This window comes from Salvelinus sp. IW2-2015, linkage group LG4q.1:29 (genome assembly GCF_002910315.2).
Source record: "Salvelinus sp. IW2-2015 linkage group LG4q.1:29, ASM291031v2, whole genome shotgun sequence".
Classification (NCBI taxonomy): Eukaryota; Metazoa; Chordata; class Actinopteri; order Salmoniformes; family Salmonidae; genus Salvelinus; species Salvelinus sp. IW2-2015.
In genome coordinates this window covers 30547091-30562341 of record NC_036842.1, presented here as the reverse complement: position 1 = coordinate 30562341, position 15251 = coordinate 30547091, and the positions used below count along the sequence as shown (strand labels likewise).

Genomic DNA, 15251 nt, shown 5'->3' with positions numbered 1-15251 from the left:
CACAGCAGCAAGATTTGTGACCTGTTGCCACAAGAAAAGGTCAACCAGTGAAGAACAACACCATTGTAAATACAACCCATATTTATGCTTATTTATTTCCCTTTTGTACTTTGACCATTTGTACATCATTACAACACTGTATATATACACATAATATGACATTTGTAATGTCTTTATTATTTGAAACTTCTGTGAGTGTAATGTTTACGGTTCATTTTTATTGTTTATTTCACTTTTGTATATTATCTACCTCACTTGCTTTGGCAATGTTAACATATGTTTCCCATGCCAATAAAGCCCCTTGAATTGAATTGAGAAACAGAGAGAGAGAGACGAGAGAGAGAGAGAGAGAGAGAGAGAGAGAGAGAGAGAGAGAGAGAGAGAGAGAGAGAAGGGAAGGAGAGAGAGAGAGAGAGAGCGAGAGAAGGAGAGAAGAGGAGAGAGAGAGAGAGAGAGAGAGAGAGAGAGAGAGAGGAGCGAGAGAGAGAGAGGGAGTGAAAGAGAGAGGGAGTGTGAGAGAGAGAGAGGGAGGAGAGAGAGAGAGAGAGATTGTAAAGAAGTGATGTACAGGTGAATATCCTTTGGTAAACATGCAAGATTGCATTGTCACTTCTTCACATTTTTGTGCTTGACCTTACCTCGTACATCTGCAGAGAAACGGGCTGAATGTCTGGAGACAAAGAGCTTTAGTTCCTGATCCAGGTTACAGTCGATGAGGTTGGTGTCCCATGAGCGAATCCCTGCACAGAAAACAAAACAATCAATGGAAAGAATGACATGAGTGCAGAACCCACTTCATCCATCACTAGGCTAGCCTGGCAGAGGCTGGCACACAATCGATATTCCCCATAGATTTTGCATCAGGGGCCTTGGCTTTGGCTTGTAGCAGGCAAAAGGTTCAGATTTTTTCAATTCATGAGTCTCAATGTCACCAGCATCTATTCAAAGTTGGTCTCACTCTTCCATTTCATTGGGTCTGTCCTGTAATGAACATGTACCATTTGGCATGAGAGAGGAAATCTATAATAGGAAATATCTATAAAGTGCTTTAGCTTTAGTTTGCCAGGGGCTGCGGGTGGTGCTGCTAGCCAAGGCTGAGTCATAACCTGGGTTCTGTTGTCATCTATCCTCTCTCCATGACACTGTTACTTACTGTAATGAAACTGGGTGTGTTTAAACTCTGATGAACTTTATTGGAAAATAGGAACATTTCCTGTGTTGCTAAAATACAATTGCAAAGCAACACCAATGCAAGGCTACTAACTTGACCCAATTCAATTCATAAAATATTACAGATAAAATCAATATATCATATATACAGTGCCTTTAGAAAGTATTCACATGTGTTACAGCCTGAATTAAAGTGGAATTATGTTTTACAAAACAATTCTAAATTGGGCGGGGGAAAAAACAACAAACATTGAATATCCATTTGAGCATGGTGAAGTTACTAATTACACTTAGGATGGTGTATCAATACACCCAGTCACGACAAAGATACATGTGTCGTTCCTAACTCAGTTGCCAGAGAGGAAGGAAACCGCTCAGGGATTTCACCATGAGGCCAATGGTGACTTTAAAACAGTTAGGGGTTAATGGCTGTGATAGGAGAAAACTGAGCATGGAACAGGACCATTGTAGTTACTCCACAATACTAACCTAAATGACAGAGTGAAAAGAAGGAAGCGTGAACAGAATAAAAAGATTCCAAAACATGCACCCTGTTTGCAACAAGGCACTAAAGTAATACTGGAAAAAAATGGCAAAGCAATATCTTTTTGTCCTGAATACAAAGTGTTATGTTTGGGGAAAATCCAATACACCACATTACTGAGTACCCCTATCCATATTTTCAAGCATAGTGATGGCTGCATTATGTTATGATATGCTTGTATGATTAAGGACTGGGGAGTTTTTCAGGATAAATATAAAATATTAACATAATGGAGCTAAGCACAGGCAAAATCCTAGAGGAGAACCTGGTTCAGTCTGCTTTCCACCAGACACTGGGAGATTAATTCACCTAATTAGGCCAAATCTACACTGGAGTTGCTTACCAAGAAGACAGTGAATGTTCCTGAGTGGCCAAGTTACTGTTTTGACTTACATCTACTTGAAACTCTATGCCAAGACCTGAAAATGATTGTCTAGCAATGATCAACAACCAATTTGACAGAGCTTGAAGGTTTTTGAAAAGAATAACAGGCAAATGTTGCACAATCAAGGTGTTGAAAGCTCTTAGAGACTTACTCAGAAAGACTCACAGCTGTAATCGCTGCCAAAGATACTTCTACAAAGTATTGACTCAGGGCTATGAATACTTATGTAAATTAGATATTGTTATATTTCATTTTCAATCAATGTTAACATTTCTAAAACATGTTTTCACTTTGTCATAATGGGGTATTGTGTGTAGATGGGTGATAAAACATAGTTTCTGAAGTGGCTATATATAAAAAAGAATCAATGTAATACAAGACATTTAGAACAGTGCAGTTAAAAAATTGTTTTTAGGAGAATAATAATGTGGAACATGATTCAACAGGAGAAACAATGCCTTCCTAGAAGATAACGAAGGATTACTGGAACTGTTGCTGTTGTGTACAATTCCTCTGATTGATATTTGACTTGACATGAGGTCATGGCACTATCAACCCATTCAAATCACAGATATTTAATAGTTCTCACATAATAAGCTACCTAACACAATAATTATTATAACAATAATAATGTTTCAAAACAAAAGTGTTGTTTTTCCTTTAAAAAAGCATTCATTCATGGCGTAGTAGGTATATGATCATATTTGCCATAATAACAATTAGCCTATATGCCTGAAAACCTACTTTGCCCTATCTAATAAACATAACCGGTAATTGAATGTTTCACATGGACTAAATTATGAAAGCTTTATTAATAGTGTGTTTATACTGTAAACAAAAAGGACAGTAGGAAAATCATAGCATGAATTTTCAAAGACATCATTCCTTTGAATTAGGCCTCAGCAGGTTTTTCATCCTTTGTTCCAACATTTTATGAAACATGGTGCCGTAATCCGCCCACACATTTTGTTCTTCCGCCATAGTTTCTTCTTGTCATACCAACCTGTGTCCCCACAAACCTGTCAATCAGAAACGCCCTTTGTGTTTGAATAGCGCTCCCTACGACTTTCCGTAGGGACCGCAGTGCGGAGTGGGCCACGCCTACATGCCGGTGTCGGATGAGAGAGAGCTGGATGCGGAAACAAGAAAGTAGGGATGGGGATGGGATGGGTCCCGCTGGGGCGGGCACGGTGGGTGATTTAAGATGCAGCAGCAAGAGGAAGGTTATCACGCACGTAGACAAAGCAACATCCTGTTCAAAATACAGTACTATTGGAGTGCCCACACCTGCCAATAAGTAGCCTACACCATCCTTTGTTGTTCTGTAAATGGACACAGTGAAAGAAAAGCTGTCTCAGTAATTGAGAATGCACAGTGTAGACGAGGCTATTTAACACCGAAAAATATGTATATCTTTTTTAATGATTTACGCATGGGTAGAAGGGACAATAGGCTTGGACCCCTTTATAACAATAGGCCTATGTATACATTTCTGACAACGAAACAACGGATGCACCACACCAAAACAAGCAGACGCTAGGTGTTTCCCTGGGGTGGTCGATACCCTCTCACTGGTGCGCATGACATCTCAATAGAAATAATGTCTTATTGACGCACAATAAGAATGCTGAATCATTCTCGGCATCTTTACCACGTGTGGCTGATTTAAAGCAACACTGCAGAATAGATTGTGTTATGGAAAGGTGTAGCCTGCAGTCCTTATATAGAATGTGTATGGAGACAGGGAGAAGAGGAGCGGGGGAAGGTTGTTGGGGTGTCGACGGATGCCATCTGTTTGATTTGCGCTTCCCACAGATTTGCAGATACCCCCCTGGGAGGGGCTGTGCGCGCAGCCAGCAATATCACATCACTTCAACAACAACAAAATCATTACGTTTTCCATTCAGGTGGGCTATTGCTTTATAGCCTAATGCCTATGGAGGTCGATGTATCCAAAATGAGATTGTGTTATACATAAAGTAGGCAGCCTAAGTTCAAGGTTACAAAACATGACATCCAGACTTGGCGCACGATGTTGTTATTTTCACAATATTCCAAATAAGAATAGAAGGTCGGCTATAGTTGTATGACAAAGCATTCAACACATAAAGTGATGATTGTGCTGCTACCACCTAGGCTGTGGATAGCTTACAGCACCTCCTCAACACCGGGCAAGGCTGGAGCATCCCTCTGTCTTCTTACCTTTTTCTATATCCGCAATGGCACACTTCAAGTGATCCTCCGTGACAATTTCTCCAATAACCACAAGCAGGTAAAATTTGCTGTCGTCAAAACGATGCGAGAGACTCGTGGACATTGGGGATGCCATAACGTTGCTCGAGCTGCTTAAAGTCTCAATGTCTGCAGATTCCACAAGCGTCGCCATCCTCGCTTACACGGGACAACACACACCCCTGTCTAGCTACGGAAATGAGAGGAAGTCACCAGACGCCGTGAAAGGAGTGGTCCTGCGTTTTATACCCCTAGACATTGTGTCATGATCAGTAACCAGGGGAGGAGAGGGCTCACAGCTGACGTCATCCGCAGCGAATCAAACTCCCCGGAAGCTGTTTAGCGGGAGATTGATGATTCCCCAAAATGTTTTGGTGTAGGCCTAATTTTCTATAATCAAATTTCGTGCCCCCTCTCATTTTGGTAAGTGCCATGACTATTTTATATGTTTGAAGATCTGTTAATGCAGGTGTAGGCCTATTGATATTGGCCAACAAATGTTTTAGAAAGGATATAAGTGTGATATCTTAATTGTACTATTTTCTCTCTTTCTTTTTCTCTCTCTGTCTCCCTCTCTTTCTTCTCTGTGTGTATGAAAGTGTGTGTGTGTTGTGTGTGTGTGTGTGTGTGTGTGTGTGTGTGTGTGTGTGTGTGTGTGTGTGTGTGTGTGTGTGTGTGTGTGTGTGTGTGTCATGGCAGTTTTATGTAGAATATCTTATCATCTCAGGTATGATCCATTGGTTCTGCCTCAGGTACTGTGCTTGTCTCTGTCTGCGCTGTCACTGCCCTATACTGGCTGCTGTCACAGAACCTGTCATTCCCACAAATACCAGGATGATGAGTAGGTAAGCTAAGCTCTCCTCTATCAGCACCTTCTGCCCTTTACTTTCATTTATGTGCAAGTTTACTACTGAATTGATAAGTGATATGTCACATACAGTACCAGTCAAAAGTTTGTAGACACCTACTCATTCAAGGGGTTTCTTTATTTTTAATATTCTCTACGTTGTAGAATAATAGTGAAGACATCAAAACTATGAAATAACACATATGGAATCATGTAGGACCAAAAAAGTGTTAAACAAATCAACATCTATTTTATATTTGACATTCTTCAAAGTAGCCACCCTTTGCCTTGATGACAGCTTTTCACACCTGGCATTCTCTCAACCAGCTTCATGAGAAATGCTTTTCCAACAGTTTTGAAGGAGTTCCCACATATGCTGAGCACTTGTTGTCTGCTTTTCCATCACTCTGTGCACCAACTCGTCCCAAACCATCTTAATTGGGTTGAGGTTCGGTGATTGTGGAGGCCAGGTCATCTGAAGCAGCACCATCACTTTCCTTCTTGGTCACATAGCCCTTACACAGCCTGGAGGTGTGTTATGGGTCATTGTCCTGTTGAAAACAAATGATAGTCCTACTAAGCCCAAACCAGATGAGATGGCGTATTGCTGCAGAATGCTGTGGTAGCCATACTGGTTAAGTGTGCCTTGAATTCTAAATAAATCACTGACAGTGTCACCAGCAAAGCACCCCCACACCATCACACCTCCACCTCCGTGCTTCACGGTGGGAACCACACATGCGGAGATCATCCGTTCACCTACTCTGCGTCTCACAAAGACACGGCGGTTGGAACCAAAAATCTCAAATTTGGACTCATTAGACCAAAACACAGAGTTCCACTGGTCTAATGTCCATTGCTTGTGTATCTTGGCCCAAGCAAGTCTCTTCTTATTATTTGTGTCCTTTAGTAGTGGTTTCTTGGCAGCAATTCGACCATGAAGGCCTGATTCACGCAGTCTCCTCTGAACAGTTGATGTTGAGATGTGTCTGTTACTTGAACTCTGTGAAGCAGTTATTTGGGCTGCAATCGTAGGTGCAGTTAACTCTAATGAACTTATCCTCTGCAGCAGAGGTAACTCTGGGTCTTCCTTTCCTGTGGTGGTCCTCATGAGAGCAAGTTTCATTTTCATTAATTTAACCTTTATTTAATCAGGTAATACCCATTGAGGTTAAAAACCTTATTTGCGAGGGTGACCTGGCAAGAAGGCAAAACAGGGAAATAGCAGCGTGTACATAAAATATGTTCATCATGGTGCTTGATGGTTTTTGCGGCTGTACTTGAAGAAACCTTCAAAGTTCTTGACATTTTCCATGACTGACTTTCATGTTTTAAAGTAATAATGGACTGTTGTTTGTCTTTGCTTATTTGAGCTGTTCCTGCCATAATATGGACTTTTACCAAATAGGGCTGTCTTCTGTATACCACCTCTACCTTATCACAACACAACTGATTGTCTTAAACGCATTAAGAAGGAAAGACTTTCTACAAATGAACTTTTAACAAGGCACAGTGTTAATTGAAATGCATTCCAGGTGACTACATCATGGAGCTGGTTGAGAGAATGCCAATAGTGTACAAAGCTGTCATCAAGGCAAAGGGTGGCTACTTTGAAGAGTCTCAAATATAAAATATATTTTGATTTGTTTAACACTTTGCTTACTACATGTGTTATTTCATCGCTTTGATGTCTTCACTATTATTCTACAATGTAGAAAATAGTACAAATAAAGAAAAACCCTTGAATGAGTACAGTAGGTGTGTCCAAACTTTTGACTGGTACTGTATATATATATACACAGATAATAACATGGCTACACTAGTGTTCCCTTAATTTAATCATCCAGCTTCCCTCATACATCACGATAAACAGATCTGTTCTTCTTTATTAGGACAGAAACTGTATTTGACAGTTTGTTGATTTTGTCACGGAAAACAAAAAGCTTTTGACATTAAAATAATATTGAAACGGCAAGGACATGAAAGCCAGACAGCTTTTGGGAATGAAAAGAGACTAGGGCCTAGATTCAATCAGACTGAGCTTTAACCAGCGTTGGTTGTGTTTTGGCGGTGTTGGGGGTGTATGAATTGACATATCGTGAGCTGCTGCTCCTGTGAGTCACAAACCACTCCCTTCTTTGTTATCCCTACCGTGTTAGAAGCTCAAAACAGCGCTAGAAAGTGTAGGCTCTATTCATATTAGAAATAATGACTCTCAAATATCAAACCATTGATGTTCGGCTAATGCATGTGTAGCACATGGGGATGTGTAAAACTTACTCCTCAGCCTGAAGTGTCCCCACTTGCGCCAGCGACTAGCTAGCTTTTTGCAAGGCGCCGACTGTTAAGACGCTTCAGGAGGGTGGTCACATGTGCTAGCAAAGCAGAGGTTCTGAGTTTGAGCCTCAGTGTGAGCCGAATCAGGAGGAAGTGGTACTCACTAAGCAAGCAGCGTGACGTTCTTTACAGCGGTTGCCGTTACCCGGATCTACAGTTGCGCTGGGGTCGCTATTGAGTAAATTTGAGGGGTGAATGTAGCACATGGAGATGTATGAAATGTAATCCTCAGCTTTAATTATCCTGTTGTGTCGCGTCATTGGCTAGCTTTTGAGGTGAGGCGATTGTCTAAGACACTTGAGGGAGGACGGTTACGTGTGCTAGTAACGCTATTTCATTCATTTCTAACACGCACTCTGATACTTGTAAATACGGGCCCAGGTATGGGTTGGAAGGGGCTGGGTATGGTCATGTTGTCTTAAGGGTTTTTGCCCGAACACTACACAGCTTATTCAAATGATCAAAGCTTGGTGATTAGTTGATTATTTGAATCAGCTGTGTAGTGCTAGGGCAAAAACCAAAACGTGCACCCCTTGGGGTCCCAAGGACTGAGTTTGGGAAACGTTGTCTTAAGGCCACTGGGATGATAGAGCACATCAAACATTCATCATCTACAGCTGGGAAAGTAGGAACACATTAAATATGCAGTAGGCTGTCACTGTCAGTCTCCTTCCCCCATAGTCTCCTGGTCTCCCAGAGACAGACAGGAGGAGAAGGGATGGAGATTGGCGGTGTGTGTGTGTGAGAGAGAGAGAGAGAGAGAGAGAGAGAGAGAGAGAGAGAGAGAGAGAGAGAGAGAGAGAGAGAGAGAGAGAGAGAGAGAGTGTTGATGTGTTGAGATGGGAGGTGGGTGGGTGGCAGGCCAGGACTTTAATAAGTAAACGGTAAGGGCCTGGGAGGGAGCAAGTCAATTGTTCTGCTGTAATTCAGAAAGATAGTTGGCTGTCCATGGGAAAAAAATCACATGGTGAGTTGGGAAGTGTCCATCATATACTGTAGGTAAGCATACACAATACACACAGTGCATTTCCTTTATCAGCGAATCAAAGGGCAGATCTTTGGGGAATTCCTTGTCTCGCTGCACCACCTTATTGCCTCAGTTACACAGGGAGAGTGCTGTGCACTACAGAAGTAGGATCTATGCAGAGCAGCATGTATCTTCCAGTACCTTACCTTCTTTATGGTGTGTGCTGTAAATTTCACCAGTGTCTACTGTACTTTGAATGACATATCTGACATTAGAGTGGTCGTTTCCATGGTTTGTTGGCGGGATGGCGGCCATCTGCCCTGCGTCAGCATGGGGTCAGAGATTAAGACTTCATCTCCATGGCACCACGCACTGCAGGGCCATTAGAGAGAGAGGAGAGCTTGTGGGTAGTAGTGCTCTCGGAGCTATCTCTAAAGTGCTGGTGTTCAGTGAAGGAAAAGAGAGAAGAACTGAACAGTATCCCGCTGTGATTAATGTTGAGTAGGATATGAGTCTGTTACATAAGGTTCAGGCAAGACACAGTAGGCCAGTAAGTATACTCATGTAAGATAGTCTACTATACCGTATATACAATATTCACATAGATTGCATTTGGATTACTGATACAGTGTTATTTGAGTTGTTAATTGGATTGCTTCTGACATTTCTCGATTTTTTATTATTATTTGTGTACTTGTTTGAGCTGTATTGTATGCTCCAAAAAATTGGGAAATGAAATTATTTTATACTAAGATCCGCAAGTGCATCTTAGAAAGACAATAACCTCAAGCACACATCAAAATCCACAAATCATTTGGTTAATTGGCAGCAAAATCAACATTATGCAATGGCCATCTTAGTCTCCGGACTTGAACCCCATTGAAAACCTGTGGTTTGAATTGAAGAGGACAGTCTATAAGTGCAGAAAAGGATATCAAGGATCTGGAAGGATTCTGTATGGAGGAATGGTCCGTCATTGCATTTTGATACACCAGAAGTACATTCATTTCCAATGGAACGCTGCATTTGCCTTGCAGCATTGCGTTGCAGAGGCAGTTGCAGTGTGTTCTGTGTGGTGCATATGTTGGATTTATCTAATGTATGCATCAAATTGTATGCGTAGACTTGACAGAAAGTAGCAACATGTGAATGTTGAATTTTTGCTGCACACATATCCAGTAAAAAAAATGTGGGACAACATAATAAAAACAGTTTGACTGTAGAATTTCTTTATATTTTTATTCATTTATTTGCCAAGTATATTATTCATTCGATGACATCCACAGATTAATTGTGAGAGCCAATAATATAATTTCCCTCAAAAATGCAGAGCGAAATGCAATAATAAATAGTCAAGATAGCAGAGTAGGCTCTTTCAACAATGAGACCAACGTTGAGGAAGGTGGTCTTGATCGCGCTGTTGGGCCGGGACCAGCCCCGCTGAAAGTGCAGGTCTGTGTGGGGCCAGAGATGGTTAAAGTCCCGAAAGCAGGCAGGGGAGGTCCACTGTCTCATTCAAGAGCTTTGACTGTTTGAAGAGGAATTCCGAAGTTACTTTCGTCTGGACCGAAGCCAGTTCGATCACCTGCAACAGATGGTTGGAGCAAGGATTGCCCGGATGAATACTAACTACCGGGAGTCCATCAGCCCAGTTGAACGCCTGGCGATTTGTCTCCGGTAAGCTAAATTCTAGTTCATTTTTAAAGCCTTTGATACCATAATTGATTGATATTTGATACATTGTTTTTATGTGCAACCTAGCTAGCTAAAGGGCTCTCTAGTTAATAGTCCCTACTTGATATCAGATGTACTTTTACAGAATGTAAAAGTTGGTTAATAATCCAAAGTTGGTTTATAATCCTTTTTTAATTATGCAATGTTACCAAATGAAAAGAAAGTTGAGGTGCATTCTGCACTGATGAAGGTAGGCTAGTCTTCTCCAGGACCCATTGTTGTTCAAGACAGTTAGTCATTCATTACATTCTTATTGGACTCACATACACTCTTAGTGAAAAAGGTTCCAAAAGTGTCCTTCTGCTTTCCCCATAGGATAACCCTTTTTGGTTCCAGGTATAACCCTTTGTGGAAAAGGTTATACATGGAACCCAATAGTGTTCTACTTGGAACCAAAAGGGTTCTACCTGGAACCAAAAACGGTACGACCTGGAACCAAAAATGGTTCTCCAAGGGGTTCTCCTATGGGGACAGCCGGAGAACCCTTTTAAGTAGATAGTACCATTATTTCTAAGAGTAGAGTTGGCCTGGGCTACAGTTTATTGATATAGTCATAGACTGAATTGTACTGTTTCAAGGCATTGTTAATGATGGTTGATGAGTATTACAATATAATTAGTAGAGCATAATAAACAGTAATGAGGTAGCTATATGAGTAGATAGAATATGTGGGTGGAATTCAAGTTACACACAATATTGATAATTATTTTGATTTATATTTCAGATTCTTGGCGACAGGGGACTCCTACAGGACCATCGGATTCAGCTTCCGAGTTGGATGGTCTACGGTGGCAGGCATTGTCCCCTCTGTGGAACAAGCCATTTGGGACTGTCTGGTTGGTAAATACATGCCTGGCTGGGGAGACGCACAGGAGGCCTGGAGCGTGGAGCCGGCACAGGACTTACCGGGCTGGGGAGACGCACAGGAGGCCTGGAGCGTGGAGCTGGCACAGGACGTACCGGGCTGGGGAGACGCACAGGAGGCCTGGAGCGTGGAGNACCGGGCTGGGGAGACGCACAGGAGGCCTGGAGCGTGGAGCTGGCACAGGACGTACCGGGCTGGGGAGACGCACAGGAGGCCTGGAGCGTGGAGCCGGCACAGGACGTACCGGGCTGTAGAGGCGCACTGGAGGTCTGGAGTGTAGAGCTGGCACAACGTGTCCTGGACAGATGGCACAGGACGTACCGGGCTGTGGAGGCGCACTGGAGACACGGTGCGTAGAACCGGCACACATTGTACCAGAACGATAGCACGCTCCTCAAAGTGAGTGCAGAGAGCTGGCACAGGACGTGCAGGTCTGGGAAGGCGTACTGGAGACCTGGTGCATGGAACCGGTAGTCTTCACCAGACGGATAGCACACTCCTCATGACGAGTACGGAGAGCTGACTCAGGTGGCATTAAACTGAGGACACGCTCCTTAGGGCGAATGTCGTGCCTCATGCACCAACACAACAGCTCTCTCATAACTCTCTCCTCCAATTTCCCCATCAACTCACTGACTGTCTCTGATTCACTCCCTTCACTCCCCTCCAAGTTCACCTTCCTCTCCCAGACTGGCTCTGGTTCACCCCTCGGCTCCGCCGACCACCCCGTGTGGACTGGCTCTGGTTCACCTTTCGGCTCCGCCGACCACCCCGTGTGCCTCCCCCCCCCCAATTTTTTTGAGGCTGCTTCTTGGGCCTACGTCGTGGCCGCGAACCCCGGTGTCGTCGCTGTCCCTCCCTCGCTGCTTCCGTCTGCTCCCATGGAAGGCAATCCTTTCCGGCCAGGATTTCCTCCCACGTCCAGGATCCTTTCCCGTCCAATATATCCTCCCACGTCCAGGATGTCTGGTCCTCCTGGGCACGCTGCTTGGTCCTGGGGTGGTGGGATCTTCTGTCAAGATCGTCTGTAGAATAAATGGACCAAGGCGCAGCGTGCGTAGAGTTCCACATGTTTAATAAATGAAACTCACCAAAACAATACAGAACAGAACAAACGTGAAGCTATGCAGTGCTCACAAGCAACAATACATAAACAAGATCCCACACACAACAGGTGGAAAAAAGGCTGCCTAAATATGATCCCCAATCAGAGACAACGATAGACAGCTGCCTCTGATTGGGAACCATACCAGGCCAACCTAGAAATACAAAAACTAGAGTACCCACCCTAGTCACACCCTGACCTAACCAAAATAGAGAATAAAAAGGCTCTCTAAGGTCAGGGCGTGACAGTTCCCCACGTCTTCGTCGGTGGCGAGGCCTTCCCTTTGAGACCCAACCTCATGAGGCTCTACGCTGGACGCCAGCTGCCATTGCCAAAGCCTGTAAGGATCTTTAACAAACGATTGTCCAGGGCAAGGTTAATTGTTGAATGCACCTTTGGGATTCTGGCAGCCCGGTGGAGAATGTATCGGAGTGCTTGGTCTCAGCCCCTCAAATGTCGATGCCTGCGTGAAGGAAAGAATGTGTTTGCAAATGTGTTCTCCACAACTACCTGCGGAGGTCATTCCAGGAGCCGCTCCGGATGGAGATGGGCACGCCAAATGGTCACCTACCTGATGTCACCAGGGCAGGTGCCAACAACGCCCCCAGACAGGCACTCCACGTGAGGGAGAAGCTGACCACCTACTTCTCATTGCCAGCAGGTGAAGTCCCATGGCAGTATGCCGTGGAGTGAAACAGCTCTTTTAAGAGTCCCCTGACACAAAGGTTATTTTAAGAACCATCCACTGTTGTCAATAAAATTGCATTTTTCCCCCAGCTTACTTTATGTATCATTGTCTCTCTTCATTTGGAAGTTATATTTAAGTGATATTTGGAAGTAAAGACCACACCTTAAAACCCCTTCCCTCTCCCATTAATGTCAGTATTATACACACCTGGCATGGTACATCAGGTGAGCGGGAGCACTAATTAAGGTTATACGACATACAATTAGTCTGATAACAAAGGGAAAGGGTAACCTAGGGTCCATACAAATAGTACAGTTTACCACCATGTTCACTCACCTGACAAAATACAGGTGGAAAAAAAACGAATTAGGAAGAGAATGTGTTTGCAAAGGTGTAGGGAGAAAATAAGCAGATTAAGTCTAAATGAGATAATAAACAAATGAAACAACTGACTATGAAAACATAATTTAATAAGTATTCAAGTACAGGAAAGAACATGACAGGTATGTGTGTTGTAAAAATTTTAAAACATTTAAACTATTGAAAGAGGTGTGTGTGTGTGTGTGTGCGTGCCAAAGTAGGGTCAACCAGTTATTAAATCCATGTTTATGTGAATGTTTACACAGTGTGTTCAATAAAGACATGAAAACGTATAATTGTTTGTGTGTTATTAGTTTAAGCAGTCTGTATTTGTCTATTGTTGTGACCTAGATGAAGATCAGACCAAATTTTATGACCAATTTATGCAGATATCCAGGTATTTCCAAATGGTTCACATACTTTTCTTGTCACTGTACTTAAAGCACTGCAGCACTGTAGGAGAGTACTAGCTCTGAGATGGAAGTACTAAAGCAGGCAGGGCGGGGTGAGGGACTGGGCATGGATGGTACGTGGGACGCCCATCTTCCTGATACTGGCATCTCCCTGGTCACGATGTGGGTCACAGCAGCACAGCAAAGAGTGCCCGCCTGCGCCCCCATGGAGCTGACAAAACTGATGTGTCTCCCAAGCGATGGAGCGGAGGGGGGAGGTTAGGGATGGGGAGGCTAGCTACTTGTCTCTATCTCTGTATAGTTCATATGAGGATAGAGACTGAGTGCATGTAGTTAGAAGGAAAACATGGCTTGTCACCCCAAGGTTTCTAAAGACAAAAACAAATGATCAAAGAAAGTTGTAGTTAGTGGTCATCCTTTTTACAGGGCCAAAGAATTATACAGTACATTAGTTTATGCCAGTTGTGGAAAAAGTACAGAATTGTCATACTTGAGTTAAAGTAAAGATACCTTAATAGAAAATGACTGAAGTAAAAGTCACCCAGTAAAATTCTACTTGAGTTAAATATACTTAAGTATCAAAAGTAAATGTAATTGCTAAAATATACTTAAGTATCAAAAGTAAAAGTATAAATAATGTCACATTCCTTATATTTAGCAAACCAGACAGCATAATTTTCTTGTTTTATTATTTTACGGATAGCCAGGGGCTCTGTCACGCCATTGAAGTTGACGTATCCGCGAGCGGAGTGGGTACTTCGCCCCGCACCGGAGCCGCCCCCGACGGTAGATGCCCACCTGGACCCTCCCCTATTGAGTCAGGTTTTGCGGTCGGAGTCCGCACCTTTGGGGGGGGGGGGGTACTGTCACGCCCTGACCATAGAGAGCCTTTTATTCTCTATGTTGGTTAGGTCGGGGTGTGACTAGGGTGGGTTATCTAGGTGATTATATATCTATGTTGGCCTGGTATGGTTCCCAATCAGAGGCAGCTGTTTATCGTTGTCTCTGATTGGGGATCATATTTAGGCAGCCATTTCCCCATTGTGCTTTGTGGGATCTTGTCTATGTATAGTTGCCTGCTAGCACTACATTAGCTTCACGTTTTCGCGCTTTATTGTTTTCTGTGAGTTTCACTTCCAAATAAAGACGATGGAACCATACCACGCTGCATCTTGGTCCACTCATTTTAACGAGCGTAACAAGCTCACTCCAACACTCAGACATAATTTACAAAGGAAGCATTTGTGTTTAGTGAGTCCACCAGATCAGAGGCTGTAGGGATGACCAGGAATGTTCTCTTGATAAGTGCGTGAATTGGAAAAGTTGTCAAAAACATAAATGTAAAATGTTTCCCCAAAATGACTTAAGTAGTACTTTAAAGTATTTTTACATAGGTACTTTACACCACTGGTTTGGGCCGACCTACCTCATAATATACGGTAAGCTATGCAGACTGTGACCTACACAAAAAAAGGAACGTTCTTAAATGGTTCTTCCTCAGCTCTTAAGGTTCCTTGGAGAACTTTTGCATCACCAGGTGGGGTAAATTAATTAATAGACCAATAAGAAAGAGTTCCAAACCTAATGTCACCAAGCAGGCCAAA

The 15251-nt window shown here is 43.1% G+C and overlaps 1 protein-coding gene across 1 annotated transcript in view; it reads right to left on the bottom strand.

Moving 5' to 3' along the window:
- LOC111961802 (microtubule-associated protein 1B) overlaps window positions 1-4563 on the bottom strand; it is a 35125-nt gene extending 30562 nt beyond the window's left edge. The window contains exons 1-2 of the mRNA XM_023984340.3: window positions 4302-4563; window positions 639-740 (exon numbers count right to left, since the gene is read on the bottom strand). Of these exons, the coding sequence (XP_023840108.1) occupies window positions 639-740; window positions 4302-4485 (286 nt within the window). The 5' untranslated portion in view covers window positions 4486-4563. The remainder of the gene's footprint in view (window positions 1-638; window positions 741-4301) is intronic.
- Window positions 4564-15251: the final 10688 nt, after the last annotated feature.